General features: G+C 47.7%; 1 protein-coding gene across 1 annotated transcript; it reads right to left on the reverse strand.

The window, feature by feature from the left end:
• Positions 1-886: 886 nt before the first annotated feature.
• On the reverse strand, positions 887-23,652 carry LOC309559714 (transmembrane protein 182-like). The gene is made up of 5 exons (XM_082263129.1): positions 23,411-23,652; positions 18,255-18,372; positions 14,964-15,062; positions 10,087-10,224; positions 887-1,421 (listed from the first exon to the last, which is right to left on the reverse strand). Exons 1-5 carry the CDS (start codon positions 23,552-23,554, stop codon positions 1,192-1,194), a joined length of 729 nt encoding a protein of 242 aa, XP_082119255.1. The 5' UTR covers positions 23,555-23,652; the 3' UTR covers positions 887-1,191.
• Between the last annotated feature and the right edge of the window lie 1,161 nt (positions 23,653-24,813).

A 24,813-nucleotide genomic window follows, 5' to 3' on the forward strand; every position in this document is an offset into this window, starting at 1 on the left:
GGTGTAATTCTCAGTATCTGTTCCTATTCTGTATGTATGGACTCTGCACAGTACTACTTCTCTTGTCCTGTATGCTGGGTGTAATTCTCAGTATCTGTTCCTATTCTGTATGTATGGACTCTGCACAGTACTACTTCTCCTGTCCTGTATGCTGGGTGTAATTCTCGGTATCTGTTCTTATTCTGTATGTATGGACTCTGCACAGTACTACTTCTCTTGTCCTGTATGCCGGGTGTAATTCTCAGTATCTGTTCCTATTCTGTATGTATGGACTCTGCACAGTACTACTTCTCTTGTCCTGTATGCCGGGTGTAATTCTCGGTATCTGTTCTTATTCTGTATGTATGGACTCTGCACAGTACCACTTCTCCTGTCCTGTATGCCGGGTGTAAGTCTCAGTATCTGTTCTTATTCTGTACGTATGAACTCTGCACAGTACTACTTCTCTTGTCCTGTATATCGGTGTAATTCTCGGTATCTGTCCTTATTCTGTATGTATGGACTCTGCACAGTACCACTTCTCTTGTCCTGTATGCCAGGTGTAATTCTCAGTATCTGTTCTTATTCTGTATGAATGGACTCTGCACAGTACCACTTCTCCTGTCCTGTATGCCGGGTGTAATTCTCAGTATCTGTTCTTATTCTGTATGTATGGACTCTGCACAGTACTACTTCTATTGTCCTATATACCGGGTGTAATTCTCGGTATCTGTTCCTATTCTGTATTCTGACTCTGCACAGTAGTTCCTATACTCCTGCGGAGGGGCAGAGCAATGCATGCTGGTACATAAGAAGGAATTGTGATCTAAACCCCAGGAGCTGGCACTCTACCCGTACATTATAGCGCCCTCTGCTGAGTCTCTCACCCCGAAGACGCGGCACCAGATTTATTTTGTGAGATTTTATTGGAATACAGAATCATAGAAATAAATCACACAATACCTCCTCCCCCCACAGACACAATACAGCGGCGTGCGATGGCGGCTCCTGGGCGCGTACGCCATATTTAATTCCCTGGGATAGGCCGCGCCCCCCCGCCAGGCCCGGCTGTACGCCGCCTCTATCTGACTCTTAATCAGCTCGGCACAGCTGGTGACTTATGAATACAGACATAACAATGTTCTCTTCTTCTCTGTGGCTTTGCGCCCGCCATCTGCAAAAAATCCGCAATCTTCGGCGCCGCCGCGCCGCCTATTTCTCTTCCACGTGAATGCTCCGGCTGATGCACAAGAAGAGGAGGCCGGAGAACAGAACCAGCGGGGTCCCGGCGGCGGCGAACATGAACGACCATCCGTAATAGACGTGGACGTGAGAGTTCGGCGCGCAGCGCTCAACGCGTTCCAGCAGGATGTACCTCTCCAGATCAGCAGCGAACTCCTTCCACAGAGCGAAGAGGGCGATCAGGAACGCCAGCAGGACGCCTGCAACCACAACACACAGGTATCAGTTAGAGGGTCACATCTCCCACCGCCATATTGTCTGCAATGTTACCAGAGTGCGATTTTTACATTTAAAGAATAACTCCACTTCTGCTGAGAACCCCCCCCCACCCCCGGTTATCTCTGTACAGTATCTCACAAAAGTAAGTACACCCCTCTCATTTCTGTAAATATTTTATTCTATCTTTTCATGTGACAACACTGAAGAAATGAGACTTTGCTACAATGTAAAGTAGTGAGTGTACAGCTTGTATAACAGTGTAAATTTACTGTCCCCTCAAAATAACTCAACACACAGCCATTAATGTCTAAACCGCTGGCAACAAAAGTGAGTACACCCCTAAGTGACAATCTCCAAATTGGGCCCAATTAGCCATTTTCCCTCCCCGGTGTCATGTGACTCGTTAGTGTTACAAGGTCTCAGGTGTGAATGGGGAGCAGGTGTGTTAAATTTGGTGTTATCGCTCTCACTCTCTCATACTGGTCACTGGAAGTTCAACATGGCGCCTCATGGCAAAGAACTCTCTGAGGATCTGAAAAAAAGAATTGTTGCTCTACATAAAGATGGCCTAGGCTATAAGAAGATTGCCAAGACTTTGAAACTGAGCTGCAGCACGGTGGCCAAGACCATACAGCGGTTTAACAGGACAGGTTCCACTCAGAACAGGCCTCACCATGGTCCACCAAAGAAGTTGAGTGCCGTGCTCAGTGTCATATCCAGAGGTTGTCTTTGGGAAATAGACGTATGAGTGCTGCCAGCATTGCTGCAGAGGTTGAAGGGGTGGGGGGTCAGCCTGTCAGTGCTCAGACCATACGCCGCACACTGCATCAAATTGGTCTGCATGGCTGTCATCCCAGAAGGAAGCCTCTTCTAAAGATGATGCACAAGAAAGCCCGCAAACAGTTTGCTGAAGACAAGCAGACTAAGGACATGGATTACTGGAACCATCTCCTGTGCTCTGATGAGACCAAGATAAACTTATTTGGTGTCAGATGGTGTCAGGCGTGTGTGGGGGCAACCAGGTGAGGAGTACAAAGACAAGTGTGTCTTCCTACAGTCAAGCATGGTGATGGGAGTGCCATGGTCTGGGGCTGCATGAGTGCTGCCGGCACTGGGGAGCTACAGATCATTGAGGGAACCATGAATGCCAACATGTACTGTGACATACTGAAGCAGAGCATGATCCCCTCCCTTCGGAGACTGGGCCGCAGGGCAGTATTCCAGCATATCGACCCCAAACACCTCCAAGACGACCACTGCCTTGCTAAAGAAGCTGAGGGTAAAGGTGATGGACTGGCCAAGCGTCTCCAGACCTAAACCCTATTGAGCATCTGTGAGGATCCTCAAACAGAAGGTGGAGGAGGGGAAGGTCTCTAACATCCACCAGCTCTGTGATGTCATCATGGAGGAGGGGAAGAGGACTCCAGTGACAACCTGTGAAGCTCTGGTGAACTCCATGTCCAAGAGGGTTAAGGCAGTGCTGGGAAATAATGGCGGCCACACAAAATATTGACACTTTGGGCCCAATTTGGACATTGTCACTTAGGGGTGTACTCACTTTTGCTGCCAGCGGTTTAGACATTCATGGCTGTGTTGAGTTATTTTGAGGAGACAGTAAATTTACACTGTTATACAAGCTGTACACTCACTACTGGTTCCAGTAATCCATGTCCTTAGTCTGCTTGTCTACAGCAAACTGTTTGCCGGCTTTCTTGTCCATCATCTTTAGAAGAGGCTTCCTTCTGGGATGACAGCCATGCAGACCAATTTGATGCAGTGTGCGGCGTATGGTCTGAGCACTGACAGGCTGACCCCTCCCCCACCCCTTCAACCTCTGCAGCAATGCTGGCAGCACTCATACGTCTATTTCCCAAAGATAACCTCTGGATATGACGCTGAGCACGGCACTCAACTTCTTTGGTCGACCATGGCGAGTCCTGTTCTGAGTGGAACCTGTCCTGTTAAATCGCTGTATGGTCTTGGCCACCGTGCTGCAGCTCAGTTTCAAAGTCTTGGAATCTTCTTATAGCCTAGGCCATCTTTATGTAGAGCAACAATTCTTTTTTTCAGATCCTCAGAGAGTTCTTTGCCATGAGGTGCCATGTTGAACTTCCAGTGACCAGTATGAGAGAGTGAGAGCGATAACACCAAATTTAACACACCTGCTCCCCATTCACACCCGAGACCTTGTAACACTAACGAGTCACATGACACCGGGGAGGGAAAATGGCTAATTGGGCCCAATTTGGACATTGTCACTTAGGGGTGTACTGACTTTTGTTGCCAGTGGTTTAGACATTAATGGCTGTGTGTTGAGTTATTTTGAGGGGACAGTAAATTTACACTGTTATACAAGCTGTACACTCACTACTTTACATTGTAGCAAAGTCTCATTTCTTCAGTGTTGTCACATGAAAAGATAGAATAAAATATTTACAGAAATGTGAGGGGTGTACTTACATATGATACTGAGTATTCTTGTAATTTTCCATTTTTTTCCCCCACAAAATTGTCGCTCTTTTTTTGTTTACAGCGCAAAAAAATAAAAATCGCACAGGTGATCAAATACCACCAAATGAAAGCTCCATTTGTGGGGGGAAAAAAAAGGACACCAGTTTTATTTGGGTATAGCGTCGCACGACCGCGCAATTTTCAGTTAAAGTAACGCAGTGCAGAATCGCAAAAAATAGCCTGGTCATTTAATTTAACCACTTAAGCCCCGGAGGATTTTCCTGCTCAAAGACCAGGGCCTCTTTTGCGATTCGGCACTGCGTGAATTTAACGGACAATTGCACGATCGTGTGACGCTGTACCCAAATGAAATTGACGTCCTTTTTTTCCCACAAACAGAGCTTTCTTTTGGTGGTATTTGATCACCTGTGCGATTTTTACTTTTTGTGCTATAAACAAAAAAAGAGCGACAATTTTGAAAAAATAACAATATTTTTCACATGTTTTATATGAAATTCCCCCCCCAAAAAAATGTAAAAAAATCAAAATTTTTTTACATTTTAGGCCAATTTGTTTTCTGCTACCTATGTTTGGTAAAAAAATCGCAATAAGCGTATTTTGATTGGTTTGCCCAAAAGTTATTGCGTTTACTAAGGGAAAATTTTTTGTCATTTTTGTTGTTTTTTTTTAACTAGTAATGGCGGTGATCTGCGATATTTTTTTGTGGGACTGCGACATTGCGGCGGACAGATCGGACCCCTAACTGACATTTTTGACACTTTTGGGGGTACCAGTGACATTACTACAGTAATCAGTGCTATACATATGCACTGTTACTGTAAAAATGGCACTGGCAGGGAAGGGGGTTAACTTTATTGGTGATCAAGGGGTTAAGTGTGTCCCTAGGGGCGTGATTCTAACTGTCAGGGGGCGTGGCTTGTGAAGTAACCACAGAGACATACGATCCTACATAGCAGGATTGTATGATCTCTGCAGTTACATCAGGGAGAATGACAGACGGCTTTGTTTACATCAGCCGCCTGCCTTTCTCCCTCTCCAGCAGGAGATCGCGAGTGACCAGCGGACATCGGAGCCGCCAGTCACTCGCGTGGGGATGCCCGTGAACGAGTGGGGGTGGGAGCGCACCTCCGGTGGCTCGCGCTCGCCCCCTGCAGGCTCCTGGACTAGCGATGTAGTACTACGTCACTTTGCCCAGGAGGGGCTGACTGCTGCAGTAAATATACTGTGGGTGGTCGGCAAGCGGTTAAGGGGGTAAAACCTTCCGGGGCTGAAGTGGTTAAGGTCCAGAAGGATACATTTCTTTATTCATTACAATATAATGTATAGAGCACATGGTGCTCAAAAATAATTTGGGACTTTGTATGAGATAAGGCCAGTGGGCACATGATGTTATTTTATGATATTCAATATACCTAGGCTGGTAAGCACAAAAAAGGTTATAGAATCAATTAACATCGTGTGTTTTAATATTGTATAAATGGCAGTTGACAATGTTGTAGATACAATACAATGGGGGTAAAAGAGGGGTTTGCATAATAAAATTGATACAAAGTTGTAACACAAATAATTGAACATGGAAGAAAATGTTGCAAAACATTCGAGTATATCTGGTAAGGCTTGTAGATGAATTGTTTGCCTCTTAAGCTCGACGCGTTTCGTGAACTATTGTTCACTTCCTCAGGAGCGGGCATGGTCATAGCATCTAAAAAAATATATGCAAATGTAATATAATATCAAAAACAAAAGAATGTTTTGCATTATTAGCGTAAGGAAAAAGAACTTACACTTATAATATCGAATGTCAGTCAGGTAATGGGGTCGCCCGGAATAAAGTCCCAAATGGGAACTGAGAGAGCAGTCTCCACAAACACAGTCAAAGCGCAAGATCCATAGTATGGTGAAGAAATCAAGAAGAGGTATTGAAGGGCTCGATTTGGGATTGTCATGACACTGTACGAAAAATATATATACATATATGTATAAATCAAGCCATTGATCCACATATAGGGTTAATAAGTATGAAATAATAAAGGAAAAAGGGAGCCCAAACCATATGGAAAAAGTGAAACCAGTCGTAGTATCAGAAAATGAGGTGAAAGTGTATAGCTAGGAGATAGCCATAACAAATGGAGAAAAAGGGAAACATGCATAGAAAGTGTGAAAAGATACCCATGGAAGACACCCATAGAACACCAAAGAAAATCTTCAAAAAGTGAAAAATAAAGTAAATAAAGTGAAGTAACTGACACCAGTAGTAAAAAGCAATTCCCACAGGTGAAAAAGCCTGAATTGTGAAAAAGACAGTGATAAAGAAAGGTGTGTGAGCAGGTGAATGAAATGGGTGAAAGCACCTACGCTGAGACTGGGCGGGAGACGGCCCTCAGCGTCACAATGCGGTTCAGTAAGGAGGGAGTCCATCAGGCAAACACAGGTTGCCCGAAACGGTCTCCCTCAAATGAACGGTGGTGGAGTCACGTGCGGGGACGCCAACAACGTGTGACCTTACTGAACCGCATTGTGACGCTGAGGGCCGTCTCCCGCCCAGTCTCAGCGTAGGTGCTTTCACCCATTTCATTCACCTGCTCACACACCTTTCTTTATCACTGTCTTTTTCACAATTCAGGCTTTTTCACCTGTTGGAATTGCTTTTTACTACTGGTGTCAGTTACTTCACTTTATTTACTTTATTTTTCACTTTTTGAAGATTTTCTTTGGTGTTCTATGGGTGTCTTCCATGGGTATCTTTTCACACTTTCTATGCATGTTTCCCTTTTTCTCCATTTGTTATGGCTATCTCCTAGCTATACACTTTCACCTCATTTTCTGATACGACTGGTTTCACTTTTTCCATATGGTTTGGGCTCCCTTTTTCCTTTATTATTTCATACTTATTAACCCTATATGTGGATCAATGGCTTGATTTATACATATATGTATATATATTTTTCGTACAGTGTCATGACAATCCCAAATCGAGCCCTTCAATACCTCTTCTTGATTTCTTCACCATACTATGGATCTTGCGCTTTGACTGTGTTTGTGGAGACTGCTCTCTCAGTTCCCATTTGGGACTTTATTCCGGGCGACCCCATTACCTGACTGACATTCGATATTATAAGTGTAAGTTCTTTTTCCTTACGCTAATAATGCAAAACATTCTTTTGTTTTTGATATTATATTACATTTGCATATATTTTTTTAGATGCTATGACCATGCCCGCTCCTGAGGAAGTGAACAATAGTTCACGAAACGCGTCGAGCTTAAGAGGCAAACAATTCATCTACAAGCCTTACCAGATATACTCGAATGTTTTGCAACATTTTCTTCCATGTTCAATTATTTGTGTTACAACTTTGTATCAATTTTATTATGCAAACCCCTCTTTTACCCCCATTGTATTGTATCTACAACATTGTCAACTGCCATTTATACAATATTAAAACACACGATGTTAATTGATTCTATAACCTTTTTTGTGCTTACCAGCCTAGGTATATTGAATATCATAAAATAACATCATGTGCCCACTGGCCTTATCTCATACAAAGTCCCAAATTATTTTTGAGCACCATGTGCTCTATACATTCATGTATACACAGGGATGGAGACTCTAGGCAGGAGTCTCATATAAAGTCCCACCTACCCTTTACGTTTTCCTATTTCCTCCCCAGTTCCTATCCCCTCCTCCCCCCTTCCCTCCCTTCTTTCCTTCCCCTCCCCTCCCATTATTTCTTCCCCCCCCCTTTTCCCATTATTAGATTCATTACAATATAACAAAATGTATTTTTATTACAATTAGGGGGACTCTGATATAAAGAGAGACTCTTAGGCTGCAATTAGCGCAGCACGTTTCCTAAACTCGTGACGAAAAATGTGCGTTTTCCTGGAATCGCGGGTCGCTCTCGTGGTGATAATAATTGTTAATGACCCCCCATAGTGCGGGGATCAGACGCACATTTTGCTGCACGTTTTTTGCTCGCTATAAACACATTAAACCACTCACTGAAAAACTGCCCAAAAGGAATCTGCAGCTACTTTGTCATGCGTAGGGCGATGGGCTGCCCCCGGCAGGACGCCTGGTAATGCATGAAAAATCGCAGAAAAAAGAGAACGGAAACGCGTGTTCCCGCTACGCTGAGGTGTAAATGGGGCCCTATGTGGACTCTGATGGCAATTCTAATGAAAGGGAGGACTCTAAAGTACGGAGGACTCTGATGGGGAATATGATGTAAGGGGAGTTGAGGAAAGTGGAAAGCGCTCAAATGGAAGCGCCGCACCACTGCTGAGAGGTCCAGATACAACTTTATTTCATTAAAGGTTTTGGGGTACAATTCAAAAAGTAGCCAACGCATATTGGGGGTCGGAGCGCCCCCTTCATCATGGCTTGATTGGCAACAAAGTAAAAACACATAACAGAATTACTACAGTGGTATTTTTTTGGGGTATGCAGCAGCTTGTTTGGCAACCCTGATATAAGGAGGGGACTCTGATGGGGACCCTGATGTAAGGGGGGACTCTGATGGGGACCCTGATGTAAGGGGGGACTCTGATGGGGACCCTGATGTTGGGGGAGACTCTGATGGGGACCCTGATGTAGGGGGAGATTAAGATTGGGACCCTGATGTAAGGGGGGACTCTGATGGGGACTCTGATATAAGGGGAGACCCTGATGGCGACCCTGATGTGAGGGGGGACTCTGATGGGGACCCTGATGTAGGGGGAGATTAAGATTGGGACCCTGATGTAAGGGGGGACTCTGATGTGAACCCAGATGTAAAGGGGAACTCTGATGGGGACCCAGATGTAAGGGGGGACTCTGAAGGGGACCCTGATGTAAGGGGGAATCTGTAAAGGGGTACTCTGATGGGGACCCTGATGTAAGGGGGGACTTTGATGGGGACCCTGATGTAAGGGGGGGGGAACTCTGAGGGGGACCCTGATAAGGGGAGACTAAGATGGGGACCCTGATGTAAGGGGGGACTCTGTAAGGGGTTACTCTAATGGGGACCCTGATGTAAGGGGGGGCTCTGATGGGGACCCTGGTTTAAGGGGAGAATCAGATGGGGACCCTGATGTAAGAGGGGACTCTGATGGGGACTCTAATGTAAGGGGGGGACTCTGATGCAGACACTGATATAAGGGGGACTCTGCTGTAAGGGGAACTCTGATGGGGACCCTAATGTAATGGGGGACTCTGATGGGCACTCTGCTGTAAGGGGGAACTCTGATGGGGACCCTAATGTAAGGGGGAACTCTGATGTGAACCCTAATATAAGGGGGGGACTCTGATGGGGACCCTAAAGTAAGGGGGAACTCTGATTGGCACCCTGATATAAGGGGAGACTCAGATGGGGACCATGATGTAAGGGGGGACTATGATGGGGACCCTGATGTAAGGGGGGACTCTGATTGGGACCTGGATGTAGGGGGAGACTAGGGTGGGGACCCTGATGTAAGGGGGTACTGTGATGGGGACCTGGATGTAGGGGGAGACTAGGGTGGGGACCCTGATGTAAGGGGGGACTCTGATGGGGACCCTGATGTAAGGGGAGACTCAGATGGGGACCCTGATGTTAGGGGGAACTCTGATGGGGACCCTGATGTAAGGGGGGACTTTGATGGGGACCCTGATGTAAGGGGGGACTCTGATGGGGGCCCTGATATAAGGGGGGACTCTGTTGGGCACTCTGATGTAAGGAGGACTCTGATGGCTCAGGAAAATCGCCCCTGGATCTATTATAATAAAAATCCCATAGAAATGCCCAAAGCAGGTGGGCGGATGTAGAGACTCAGCACAGAGCTCCTCCCCTTGGAGTGATGGACATATCAGAATCCTGCAGGTGGGCGTTCCCTCCAGCAGTTCTGGGTGGAGTCAGTGGGAGATGGAGACAATTCATTGTATTTATTATTCATTTGTATCTAAATCTCAAACTTTTTATTTTGTTTCATTGTTTGTGAAGATTTCACACAACAGGAAGTGAGGGGAATATTTTCCAGGAACAGGTGTCCCCACAGGAAGATTTCCCCTCCTTTCCTGTTCCGGTGACAACTGTAACATTTTGGGATTTCCCCCAATAGATACATTTCACTCCTAAATCTGAGCAATGACCGGAGACGTTCTCAGAATTCAGCGTTTTGCTCGCAGCCCCTCCCCCGCACAGCTGTCCTCTTACCAGAAGTGATGAGGAATCCTCCTCCTACTTTATAGAGGTGGGCGGCAGTGAAGGGCACAGCGCACACCAGCAGGAGCCCGCCCACCACGCTGGCAGCCACGGCGAGGATGATGAACGCCGTCCAGAAGCCTCGGTACACTGCCAATCAGAAGGAGAAGATTTCATTGTGTTATTTCATATGGAAGAATTGACAGCCAATCAGAAATCAGCCCCCCCCCCTCCCCCATCTGACGCTACATTGTGACGCACACAGCAAAAATAAAATACAATTCTTAGCATAACAGTCAGATAAATCCGGTCGGGACGCGAAGACACAAATTCAACTTTTTTTTTTTTTTACAGGTAAAATTCCAATGACGGCGCTTTCCTTCCCGTGAGATTTGGACGCAGGAAACGCGCGTCATTCAGGTCAGCGGACGCCATTGGAGGAAATCCATGGAGGGAACTTTTTTAGGGTTCACATCAGTAACTTTATATATAAACTTTATTAAAAATGTTACAAAGTGACGTTTTGTTAAGTTTATTTAGCCGCAATGCGATGTGTGAACACGCCCCCAATGTATCATATATACAGTATCTCACAAAAGTAAGTACACCCCTCAGATTTTTGTGTGTTTTTTGCATTCGAAGAGTAACTCCCCCCCCCCCCCCCCCCCGGTTACCTCTACACAGTATCTCACAAAAGTAAGTACACCCCTCACATTTCTGTAAATATTTTATTCTATCTTTTCATGTGACAACACTGAAGAAATGACACTTTGCTACAATGTAAAGTAGTGAGTGTACAGCTTGTATAACAGTGTAAATTTACTGTCCCCTCAAAATAACTCAACACACAGCCATTAATGTCTAAACCGCTGGCAACAAAAGTAAGTACACCCCTAAGTGACAATGTGCAAATTGGGCCCAAAGTGTCAATATTTTGTGTGGCCACCATTATTTTCCAGCACTGCCTTAACCCTCTTGGGCATGGAGTTCACCAGAGCTTCACAGGTTGTCACTGGAGTCCTCTTCCACTCCTCCATGATGACATCACAGAGCTGGTGGATGTTAGAGACCTTCCCCTCCTCCACCTTCTGTTTGAGGATCCCCCACAGATGCTCAATAGGGTTTAGGTCTGGAGACGCTTGGCCAGTCCATCACCTTTACCCTCAGCTTCTTTAGCAAGGCAGTGGTCATCTTGGAGGTGTTTGGGGTCGTTATGTTGGAATACTGCCCTGCCCCCCAGTCTCTGAAGGGAGGGGATCATGCTCTGCTTCAGTATGTCACAGTACATGTTGGCATTCATGGTTCCCTCAATGAATTGTAGCTCCCCAGTGCCGGCAGCACTCATGCAGCCCCAGACCATGACACTCCCACCACCATGCCTGACTGTAGGAAGACACACTTGTCTTTGTACTCCTCACCTGGTTCCCCCACACACGCCTGACACCATCTGACACCAAATAAGTTTATCTTGGTCTCATCAGAGCACAGGAGATGGTTCCAGTAATCCATGTCCTTAGTCTGCTTGTCTTCAGCAAACTGTTTGTGGGCTTTCTTGTCCATCATCTTTAGAAGAGGCTTCCTTCTGGGATGACAGCCATGCAGACCAATTTGATACAGTGTGCGGCGTATGGTCTGAGCACTGACAGGCTGACCCCCCTCCCCTTCATCCTCTGCAGCAATGCTGGCAGCACTCATATGTCTATTTCCCAAAGACAACCTCTGGATATGATGCTGAGCAAATGCATTTAACTTCTTTGATCGACCATGGAGAGGCCTGTCCTGAGTGGAACCTGTCCTGTTAAACCGCTGTATGGTCTTGGCCACTGTGCTGCAGCTCAGTTTCAGGGTCTTGGCAATCTTCTTATAGCCTAGGCCATCTTTATATAGAGCAACAATTCTTTTTTTCAGATCCTCAGAGAGTTCTTTTCCATGAGGTGCCATGTTGAACTTCCAGTGACCAGTATGAGAGAGTGAGAGCGATAACACCAAATTTAACACACCTGCTCCCCATTCACACCTGAGACCTTGTAATACTAATGAGTCACATGACACCGGGAGGGAAAATGGCTAATTGGGGCCCAATTTGGACATTGTCACTCATAATCCACTGGCAACCTGTGAAGCTCTGGTGAACTCCATGCCCAAGAGGGTTAAGGCAGTGCTGAAAAATAATGGTGGCCACACAAAATATTGACACTTTGGGTCCAATTTGGACATTGTCACTTAGGGGTGTACTCACTTTTGTTGCCAGTGGTTTAGACATTAATGGCTGTGTGTTGAGATATTTTGAGGGGACAGCAAATTTACACTGTTATACAAGCTGTACACTCACTACTTTACATTGTAGCAAAGTCTCATTTCTTCAGTGTTGTCACATGAAAAGATAGAATAAAATATTTACAAAAATGTGAGGGGTGTACTCACTTTTGTGAGATCATGTATATATATATATATATATGTGTGTGTAGCTCCCTTGTCCTAAACGGGGTCTTCTATGTCAATGTATTCTTTGGCTGGGCTGCAGTTTTCTCAGACTGATTGTATAGTTTTTCACCTGGATTTTCCCCAATTTTAAGTTGGCTTGTAATTTCTCACTGTCACCAGTAGATGTCACGGGTATCACTGGTCATAGTATGAGATTTTACAAACAAAACTAAGTTATGAATATTAATATTTCCTTCAGCCAATCCAGTAGGAGGTTTAGGCCACTGGTGCATGCTGGGGGAGGTTATAAATATGTGGGACAGGCCATGTGCTCACTCTCTTTTCCTGGGCTGAGGCCTAGGGAGGTGCTGCTGGGTGGAGCTCTGCTGTTAGACCCAATAGTCTGTTGTGGAACCTAACGTGTGCTGAAGCAGTCCTGCCTAGACTGGAGGAAGCTGTGCCAAGGAGAGGAGACCCAGGGGAGGCCCCTTACTGGAGAGAGCCAGGAAGAAGTCTGGTCTCTCAGAAGGTCCGGGTGACTCCTTCGGAGGACGCACTGAAATTTGGGAATGTGCTGACATTGAAGGTCCTGGTTTTAGCCATGGGCCCTCAGGTGAAATGCTAGCCTGCACCTGGCCTCTGGAGGTGCTATCCTGCCTTTGGGGTGTCAGTGGGGTGCTACATATAACATATATCCATTCATCCCATTGCTCTTCAGAGAACTGCAAACCTTCATTCTTCCTGGCTCCATGTTGGAAACGAGTAGCAACGATGCATCTACCAACAGAGTGATATCAGGGTCGGCATTGCAGGCCACACACACATACTAGGGGGCAATAATAGACAGGGGGCTAACTAATCTACCTGCAAGTCTTTGGAAACCCATGGATGCCCAGGGAGAACATGCAAACTCCATGCAGATGTTATCCAAGAACGTCATCGATGCAAGGCTAATCACTGAGCTACTGTGCTGTCCAGACCTTTGAAGTGAAGCCAAGCAGCCCTTCCCTGCCTCTCCTTGGCGAAGATCACTCCTATAATTATATGTATATATAAATATATATGTATACAGCTGGTGGCTCCTCCAGGCCACATGCCAGCACAGAGCTGCTGATTCCTAGTGCCATTTTAAAAGAGCTCTCAGGACTCATGACTTCTCCTATACCCCTAATCATGAATAAAATTTTCCTTCTAATCTCTGATACGACACTCAGGTGAGGATCAGGATGTTCAGGGCTACGATGTCTTCCGGTCTATATCTCCCCTATCAGAAACCCTACATAGCGTTCCCAGAGAATTTCCAGCTCCGATCCTCTCCCTTCTAGAAGAGGGAAGGAAGGTGGGAATAGTGTGAGTTATGCAATGGAAAAAACAAACTGGTCACCCCATGTCTTTATGGAGCTGGTTTCAACCGGTCACCCCATGTCTTTATGGTACAGGTCTAAACTGTTCATCGCATGTCTTTATAGAGCTGGTATCAACCGGTCACCGCATGTCTTTGTAGAGCTGGTTTTAATTGGTCACCGCATGTCTTTATGGAGCTGGTCTAAGCTGATCACACCATGTCTTTTTGAAGAGCTGGTCCAAACTGGTCAACCCATGTCTTTATGGAGCTGGCTTTGTACAGGGAGGGGGGGGGGGGGACAGTCATGATGGAACAGAAAACGGCCTTCACCCAACTGTTATGACAAGGATGGATCTGTTTCAAACTGGTCAACCCATGACTTAATACAGTTGGCCCAAACTGGTCAAACCATGTCTTTATGAAATTTGTTCAAAAACTGGTCCACATATGTCTTTATGGAGCTGATCTAAACTGGTCACACCATGTCTTTAAAGAGCTGGTCCAAACTGGTCACCCCATTTCTTTATGGAGCTGGTCTAAACTGGTAACCCCATCTCTTTATGGAGCTGGTCCAAACTGGTCACCCCATGTCTTTATGGAGCTGGTCTAAACTGGTAACACCATGTCTTTGAGAAGCTGGTCTAAACTGGTCACACAACGTCTTTATGGAGCTGGTCCAAACTGGTCACCCCATGTCTTTATGGAGCTGGTCCAAACTGGTCACCCCATGTCTTTATGGAGCTGGTCCAAACTGGTCACCCTAAGGCTTTAAGGAGCTGGTCCAAACTGTCCACACCATGTCTTTATGGAGCTAGTCTAAACTGGTCAACCCATATCTTTATGGATCTGGTACAAACTGGCCTAAACTGGTCAACCCTTTGTACATGGGGGGGGGTCACAGTCATGCTGGAACTGAAACAGTCTTCACCCCACTGTTATCACAAGGATGGAAGAGCACAATTGTCTACAATGTCTTTGTATGATGAAGGATTGCCAGGACTCTTCAATGGAAACCCCTGAACTCCATCATTGGAGGGGGGATCACATACTATATATACTGTAGAATCAGCAGAGGACACAATCTTATCTATATTGCCAATCTTGGTTTGCGGCCACTTACCTGCGGTGGGGTCATAGGAGGGATGTGGGACGGGCCCCGGGGCGATGGGCATGGGGAACAGGTAGCCCTCTATGCAGTGTTTAGGGTGTCCCTGGCTGGCTGGAAGAAAACAGATAATAAAGCTGAATAAATGGATAAATAAATGATCCCATACCTGACCCTTACTGGCCACACCCAGAAAGATTTCCTATCCTAATGTCAGGTGTCTCTAGAATGGCGGAGTCTGGATACAAACCTGAGACAAAATGATTCCATTGGACTCCTGGGAATTTACCTGGGGTGTATAAAGTACGGAAGATCTATGGCCTTCACTGAAATGCAGGATATTCATTTATAAATGAGGTGGTGCTGAGATAAAACCAACAACTGGGTTAACTGCTGAGATAAAACCAATAACTGAATAAAGTGCTGAGATAAAAACCAATAACTGGGTAAACCACTTAATTCTTAAAGACTGCCATGCTAACACCGAGTGGGACGAACAGTGAAGTTCCCTTAGGAAAACAGGAAGCCCAGTATTTGTAACAAACATGGCTTTCATCGTTTTCATTGTGTTTGTCACATCTAGGTTACATAGCTGAAGAAATTATAAAAAAGCAGCGGAAGGCCCCCTGGCAGTATATAATGATGGTAGAGCTTCAATGCAGTCTGTTTAGGATCTCTAGAGATGTGGTTTCGGGTAAATAGGGCAAGAAGAGGCCAAGCCCAGGCGGCAAAGAGGCCTCTACTTCATCTACCTCCTTCCCAGACACTGGGCCCAGGCAGCAAAGAGGCCTCTACTTCATCTACCTCCTCCCCAGATATTAGGCCCAAGAGGCAAAGAGGCCTCTACTTCATCTTCCTCCTTCCCAGTCACTGGGCCCAGGCAGCAAAGAGGCCTCTACTTCATCTACCTCCTTCCCAGACACTAGGCCCCTGGGGCAAAGAGGCCTCTACTTCATCTACCTCCTCCCCAGATATTAGGCCCGGGGGCAAAGAGGCCTCTACTTCATCTACCTCCTTCCCAGACACTAGGCCCCTGGGGCAAAGAGGCCTCTTCTTCATCTACCTCCTTCCCAGACACTGGGCCCAGGCAGCAAAGAGGCCTCTACTTCATCTACCTCCTTCCCAGACACTAGGCCCCTGGGGCAAAGAGGCCTCTTCTTCATCTACCTCCTTCCCAGACACTGGGCCCAGGCAGCAAAGAGGCCTCTACTTCATCTACCTCCTTCCCAGACACTAGGCCCCTGGGGCAAAGAGGCCTCTACTTCATCTACCTCCTTCCCAGATATTAGGCCCGGGGGCAAAGAGGCCTCTATTTCATCTACCTCCTTCCCAGACACTAGGCCCGAGGGGCAAAGAGGCCTCTACTTCATCTACCTCCTTCCCAGACACTAGGCCCGAGGGGCAAAGAGGCCTCTACTTCATCTACCTCCTTCCCAGACACTAGGCCCGAGGGGCAAAGAGGCCTCTACTTCATTTACCTCCTTCCCAGACACTAGGCCTGAGGGGCAAAGAGGCCTCTACTTCATCTACCTCCTTCCCAGACACCAGGCCCAAGGGGCAAAGAGGCCTCTATATCATCTACCTCCTCCCCAGACACTAGGCCCAAGGGGCAAAGAGGCTTCTACTTCATCTACCTCCTCCCCAGACACTACCTCCTCCCCAGACACTAGGCCCAAGGGGCAAAGAGGCTTCTACTTCATCTATGGCCTCCCCAGATACCAGGACTAGGGGTCAAAAAGGCCTCTACTTCATCTACCACCTCCCCAGACACCAGGCCCAGGGGGGACAAAGTGGCCTCTTCACCAGCTGCCTCCAACTCAGGCACTAGAGCTAGTAGGCAAAGGACTATGCAACACTACATAAAGCAAAGCCTGGAAGACTAAGGACTATTCTAGAAGACCTTCTGGACTGTTTATCCCCTCCCCCAGCTCAAATCATTGACAACAAACCTCCCAGTGATTGGCCAAAGTTAGATAGAGATTCATAACCCATAACATTGTATCTTGAAGAGCATTTCCCAGGAGCAGACAGAAGTAATCAATGCTCCCGGCTACCCAACAAATGCAGAAAAATAGCAATCAGAGCTCAGGCTGACTACAGCTTATGGCATGGTCCCTACACTCCAGCTTATGGCATGGTCCCTACACTCCAGCTTATGGCATGGTCCCTACACTCCAGCATAAGGCATGGTCCCAGCACTCGAGTTTAAGGCATTGTCCCTACACTCCAATTTATAGCATGATCACTACAATCCTGCTTAAGACATGGTCCCTACACTCCATCATAAGGCATGGTCCCTACACTCCATCTTAAGGCATGGTCCCTACACTCCATCTTAAGGCATGGTCCTTACACTCCATCTTAAGGCATGGTCCTTACACTCCATCTTAAGGCATGGTCCTTACACTCCATCTTAAGGCATGGTCCTTACACTCCAGTTTATGGCATGGTCCCTACACTCCATCTTAAGGCATGGTCCTTACACTCCAGTTTATGGCATGGTCCCTACACTCCAGTGTATGGCATGGTCCCTACACTCCAGCATAAGGCATGGTCCCTACACTTCAACTTAAGGCATGGTCCCTACACTCTAGTTTATAGCATAATCACTACTATCTTGCTTAAGACATGGTCCCTACCCTCCATCTTAAGGCATGATGCTTACACTCCAGCTTATGACTTAGTCCCTACACTTCAGTTTACGGCATGGTCCCTACACTCCAGTTTATGGTATGGTTTCTACACTACAGTTTATGACATGGTCCCTAAAGTCCAGCTTAAGACATGGTCCCTACACTCCAGTTTATGGTATGGTCCCTACATTGCAGCTTATGGCATGGTCCCTACACTCCAGTTTATGACATGGTCCCTACACTCCAGTTTATGGTATGGTCCCTACACTGCAGATTATGGTATTGTCCCTACACTCCAGTTTATGACATGGTCCCTAAACTCCAGTTTATAGCATGATCACTACTATCCTGCTTAAGGCATGGTCCCTACCCTCCATCTTAAGGCATGATGCTTACACTGCAGCTTATGACTTAGTCCCTACACTACAGCTTATGACATGGTCCCTACACTTCAGTTTACGGCATGGTCCCTACACTGTAGCTTATGGCATGGTCCCTACATGGGCGACCAGATGGGGCAGTTCAGGACCTTGGTATAATACAGGTCTGACACTGATTTCTACTCATGACAGGTGGATAATTCGGGAGGAATCCGGCCTCGGATACTTTGTATGAAGTATAATGAGAATCGGGTGACAAATTATCAAGGAACTGAAATAAAATTGAACCTTACTGAACCAGAAGTTCCAGATGGTCTCCTGGAAGTCCTCGCCGTTGAACCAACATCTCCAGAAGAATCCCTCATGGTGGAAGTAGAGGGGCACTGGGCCGAGCTCCGTCTGGGTTTCATTCTTCAAAGAAAAGGAAACAATGGTAATATAAGGAAATCTCCGATCCCTCCCAACATCCTTCTCCCCACACAACGGAACAGCCGACACTCATTTATTTTCTATGATGAGAGTGCGGAGATCTGTAGGAGAACCTTCAATCCTCCCTCCGCCCCCCCTCCAGTGATGCACAGTCCTCTCCTGGACTGAAACGGCTTCCTCTGATTTCACTGCACACTGTGAGCTTCCCACCATGTGCATCAGAAGCTGCAGCAAGTCAGATAGAGCGTTGGAGAGATTTTCCTTCACTTCTTGTCCAAAAGACACAACAGGAAGTGAAAGGAAATCTCTTCAAAGTTGTCACCAGCCCTAGTGTCCCCATTGTAAGATTTCCCCTCTGTTCTTGTGACAACTGTAACATATTGCATTTCCCGTCACTTTCCATCCAAGGGACAATAGTGACCAGGACAGGCGCAGAGAGTGAATCTCCCCAGCACAGACAGGGTGACAACACTTCCTTCAATCCCCCATAATGACAACGTGAAAGAAATTGTTTGAAATCTTTGCAAATGTAATAAAAAATGAAAAAAATCCCATGTGCATAAGTATTCACACCCTTTGCCATGACACCCAAAATTGAGCTCAGGTGCCTCGGGGGAAGGGTACAGAAAAATGTCTGAAGCATTGAAGGTCCCAATGAGCACAGTGGCCTCCATTAAAGTGGAAGAAGTTTGGAACCACCAGGACACTTCCCGGCCAAACTGAGCGATCGGGGAGGAGGGCCTTAGTCAGGGAGGTGACCAAGAACCCGATGGTCACTCTGACAGAGCTCCAGCATTTCTCTGTGGAGGGAGGAGAACCTTCCAGAAGAACAACCATCTCTGCAGCACTCCACCAATCAGGCCTGTATGGGTGTGGCCAGACGGAGGCCACTCCTCAGTAAAAGTCACATGACAGCCCACCTGGAGTTTGCACCTGAAGGACTCTCAGACCATGAGAAACAAAATTCTCTGCTCTGATGAAACAAAGATTGAACTCTTTGGCCTGAATGGCAAGCGTCATGTCTGGAGGAAACCAGGCACCGCTCATCACCTGGCCAATACCATCCCTACTGTGAAGCATGGTGGTGGCAGCATCATGCTGTGGGGATGTTTTTCAGGAACTGGGAGACTAGTCAGGATGGAGGGAAAGATGAAAGCAGCAATGTACAGAGACATCCTTGATGAAAACCTTCTCCAGAGCGCTCTGGACCTCAGACTGGGGCGAAGGTTCATCTTCCAACAGGATAACGACCCTAAGAACACAGCCAAGATAACAAAGGAGTGACTACGGGACAACTCTGTGAATGTCCTTGAGTGGCCCAGCCAGAGCCCAGACTTGAACCCGATTGAACATCTCTGGAGAGATCTGAAAATGGCTGAGCACCGACCCTCCCCCATCCAACCTGATGGAGCCTGAGAGGTCCTGCAAAGAAGAATGGGAGAAACTGCCCAAAAATAGGAGTGCCAAGCTTGTAGCATCATACTCAGAAATACTGGAGGCTGGGATTGGTGCCAAAGGAGCTTCACCAAAGTATTCAGCAAAGGGTGTGAATACTTATGTACATGGGATTTTTATTTTTAATAAATTTGCAAAGATGTCAAATAAACTTCTTTCACGTTGTCATTATGGGGATGTTTGTAGAATTTTGAGGAAAATAATGAATTTAATCCATGTTGGAATAAGGCTGTAACATAACAAAATGTGGAAGAAGTGAAGCTCTGTGAATATTTTCTTGATGCGCTGTACGGTGCGTTGGGTGACACGTATGTTATAACGCAGTTGTCATGTATGTGGCCGGCTTCTCTGACATCCACCAATCACAGAAACAGATCTCAGCGGAGGAACCTTTTAGCACCAAAACACACATTAAATCGCATCACATGGGCAGCAGAGGGGCGCCGAAAACTGCTGAGTGGGGATTGGCTGGAATTACTCCTGAGTACCTCCCACCTGTATGACGCAGAATATCTGATGACATCATATTGTATTATACAGGGATTGGTCGAAATTACTCCGGAGTACCTCCCACCTGTATGATGCGAAATGTCTGATGACATCATATTGTATTATACAGGGATTGGTCGGAATTACCCCGGAGTACCTCCCACCTGTATGACACAGAAAGCTTGATGACATCATATTGTATCATAGAGGGATTCGTCGGGATTACCCCGGAGTACCTCCCACCTGTATGACGCAGAATGTGTGATGACATCATACTGTATTATACAGGGATTGGTCGGAATTTCACCGGAGTATCTGAATGTGAATAGGAGAGCATTGACTTTGCACTGACTGCACTTTGCTGCTCCTACTCCCAGCAGTGCTCTATGTACTAAACCAATGAAGAATATCTACACAAGGAAAGCCAATGCTCACATCCTGAAACGCACATTCACTGAGGGAATCAAGGAGGCTGAGTGATTGCAGTGAAACGCAGAGCTCCCTCTAGTGGTGAATCAACAAATCTTAACATTAAATGCAATTGTAAAACAGAACAAGCTTGCAAAAAATGCGTGAGATACATAAAGAATTCATTTACGGTGAATGCTGCAAAAATAACAAAATTAAAAAAAAAAACTCATTGTACGTCTCCTGTGTTAGAACCTAAATCTGAAGTTTAATCTGCTTAAATTCTGCTTCCCCCCTCCCCCATCATTAACACGATAATAATATTTTGAAAAAAAATTATTACCTTTTTTATTACATACCACATTATCAGTCATTATCAGTTCTCTGTGCTTCTCTATGCAATGAAGGCAGATCAGGGCTGGTGGGAGGAGCTGTACATAACTTCCTACATACATCCCAGCCCCCGGCCTCAGTACTCCTCCCAGGAGCCCTCAGCCCTGATGCAATCTGTGGGAGGAGTTATGCAAATATCAAAATGCCTAGATGGGTTGGGTGTGGCAGAGGGAGCGTTATTTGCATAGGTAACTCCCACATGTGATGGCGAGCTTCCATGATTGAAAGAACTGAAAACCAGTCAATGAAAGGGGCAGGGCCAGGGACAGTCAGGCGGGGGAAGAAAGGGCTAAATCAGGGGGCTCCAAAATTAGTAAACAAAGGGCCCGTTTACTGTCCTTCAGACTTTAGGGGGGCTGGATTGAGGCCATAGTGGGAGTAAACAATGCCCCATCTTTGGTGTCAGTGAGTGGAATCTTGCCCATCGTTGGTGTCATTGGGAGGAATGGTGCACCATTGTTGGTTTCAGTGAGACGATTGGTGCCCCATCAATGGTGTCATTGGGCCTTGTTGTTGGTGTCATTGGGAGGAACTGTGCCCCATCAATGGTGTCATTGGGCCCCGTTGTTGGGGTCATTAGAAGAAGTTGTGCCCTATCGTTGCTGTCATTGGAAGAAATCGTGCTCCACCATTGGTGTCATTGGGAGGAATGGTGCACCATTGTTGGTTTCAGTGAGACGATTGGTGCCCCATCAATGGTGTCATTGGGCACCGTTCTTGGTGTCATTGGAAGGAACTGTGCCCCATCAATGGTGTCATTGGGCCCCGTTGTTGGTGTCATTGGAAGAACTTGTGCCCCATAGTTGGGGTCATTGGAAGAAATTGTGCTCTACCATTGGGGTCATTGGGAGGAATGGTGCACCATTGTTGGTTTCAGTGAGACGATTGGTGCCCCATTAATGGTGTCATTGGGCCCCGTTGTTGGTGTCATTGAAAGGAACTCTCCCCATCAATGGTGTCATTGGGCCCCTTTGTTGGTGTCATTGGAAGAAATTGTGCCCTATCGTTGGTGTCATTGGAAGAGCTTGTGCCCCATAGTTGGGGTCATTGGAAGAAATTGTGCTCCACCATTGGTGTCATTAGGAGGAATGGTGCACCATTGTTGGTTTCAGTGAGACGATTGGTGCCCCATCAATGGTGTCATTGGGCCCTGTTGTTGGTGTCATTGGAAGGAAATGTGCCCCATCAATGGTGTCATTGGGCCCTGTTGTTGGTGTCATTAGGAGGAACTGTGCCTCTATCAATGGTGTCATTGGGCCCCTTTATTGGTGTCATTGGAAGGAACTGTGCCCCATCAATGGTGTCATTGGGCCCTGTTGTTGGTGTCATTGGAAGGAACTCTCCCCATCAATGGTGTCATTGGGCCCCTTTGTTGGTGTCATTGGAAGAAATTGTGCCCTACCGTTGGTGTCATTGGGAGGAATGGTGCACCACTGTTGGTGTCAGTGAGACGATTGGTGCCCCATCAATGGTGTCATTTGGCCCCGTTTTTTGGTGTCATTGAAAGGAACTGTGCCTCATCAATGGTGTCATTGGGCCCCATTGTTGGTGTCATTGGAAGGAACTGTGTCCCATCAATGGTGACATTGGGCTCTGTTGTTGGTGTCATTGGGAGGAACTGTACTCCCATCAATGAATCTTGCCCATCGTTGATATCTTTGGGAGAAATTGCGCCCCATCATTGGTGTCATTGGGCCCCGTTGTTGGTGTCATTGGAAGGAAATGTGCCCCATCAGTGGTGTCATTGGGCCCCGTTGTTGGTGTCATTGGAAGGATCTGTGCCCCATCAGTGGTGTCATTGGGCCCCGTTGTTGGTGTCAGTGGATGAAATAGTGCCCCAAGGACTGGATCAAACCAAGCAAAGGCCACATCCTGGCCCCCAGGCCACAGTTTGGAGACCCCTGAGCTAGATGATACTGGATGTCCTCCAGCCAGGAAATGGGGCGGGGCTCTATCTGACTGGCTGCAGCTTCTAATGCACATGGTGAGAAGCTCACAGTGTGCGGTGAAATCAGAGGATGTAGTTTCGTCCAGGAGAGGAGCCGCTACACCTGTGTAAGACTGAAGGGGGGGGGGAGGGGATTAAAGCTGATCTGAGCTGAGATACAATTTGTGACAATGTATTTATTTTCTGTCTGCGACTTCCTGTCCTGGTGGCAATCCCTCCATTTTTTGTATTGGTGTCATAGAGACAGGAAGTGAGGGAAGATGTCCCCCAATGGTGTCACAGACAGACATGTTGTGCGGTGTGTACGCAGCGCCCCGATCCCTTTACCTCTTTCAGGGTGATCGGCCCCTCTCGGCCCCCGCAGTTCTCAGTCGCCAGCAGCCAATAGTCTGTTCCGAACGCCACGAGGAATAGGAGAACCCCGACTCCTCCGATCAATCCGGCGATCAGCGCGGCGATCCCGACCTTCATCCTGCCAGCCAGCGAGGAGACTGAGAGCCGAGAGGGACAGATGCAGAGGGGGCGCGGGCCGGCACACGGGGCCGCTGCTATTTTGGGCTGCAGCTTAATGACGGGTGTGAGTTTCTGAGAGCCGCGGAACACGGACTATTCTCAGCACATGACCTTACCGCACGCAACAGTTGTGGCTGGACGCAGGAATGTCACCAAACACTGGAGAGCCCCCGGAATGGGGGGACACCCAGGGGACAGAGAGAGAGAGACATGGGGGGAGAGAAAGAGAGACAGGAGAGAGACAGGAGACACCGAGGGGACAGAGAGAGAGACATGGGGGAGAGAGAGGGAGAGAGAGACGGGGGGGGGGGAGAGGGACGGGGAGAGAGAGAGGGACGGGGAGAGAGGGACAGGGAGAGAGAGGGATGGGGAGAGAGGGACGGGGGAGAGAGACGGGGGGAGAGAGACGGGGGGAGAGAGGGACGGGGAGAGAGAGAGGGACAGGGAGAGAGAGATGGGGGGAGAGAGGGATGGGGACGGGGAGAGAGAGAGGGACAGGGAGAGAGAGACAGGAGAGAGAGAGAGGAGACACCGAGGGGACAGAGAGAGAGACATGGGGGAGAGAAACGGGGAGGGAGAGGGAGACGGGGGGGGGAGGGACGGGGAGAGAGAGACGGGGGGAGAGAGGGATGGGGAGAGAGGGACGGGGGGAGAGAGGGATGGGGAGAGAGAGACGGGGGGAGAGAGGGACGGGGAGAGAGAGAGGGACAGGGAGAGAGAGACGGGGGGAGAGAGGGATGGGGAGAGAGGAACGGGGAGAGAGAGACAGGGAGAGAGAGACATGGGGGGAGAGAGGGACGGGGAGAGAGAGGGACGGGGAGAGAGAGACAGGGAGAGAGAGACATGGGGGGAGAGAGGGACGGGGAGAGAGAGGGACGGGGAGAGAGAGACGGGGAGAGAGAGAGGGACAGGGAGAGAGAGACGAGGGGGGAGAGAGGGATGGGGAGAGAGGAACGGGGAGAGAGAGACAGGGAGAGAGAGACATGGGGGAGAGAGGGACGGGGAGAAAGGGACAGGGAGAGAGAGAGGGACGGGGAGAGAGAGAGGGACGGGGAGAGAGAGACGGGGGAGAAAAAGAGAAGGGGGAGAGAGAAATGGGGGGAAAAAGGGAGACAGGGGGCAGAGAAAGACAGGGGGAGAGAGACAGGGGCAGAGAAAGATGGGGGAGAGAGATGGGGGCAGAAAGAGAGATGGGAGAGAGAGACAGGAGAGAGAGA

The sequence above is a fragment of the Pelophylax lessonae genome (assembly GCF_965119305.1).
Source record: "Pelophylax lessonae genome assembly, chromosome: 7".
Taxonomy (NCBI): domain Eukaryota; kingdom Metazoa; phylum Chordata; class Amphibia; order Anura; family Ranidae; genus Pelophylax; species Pelophylax lessonae.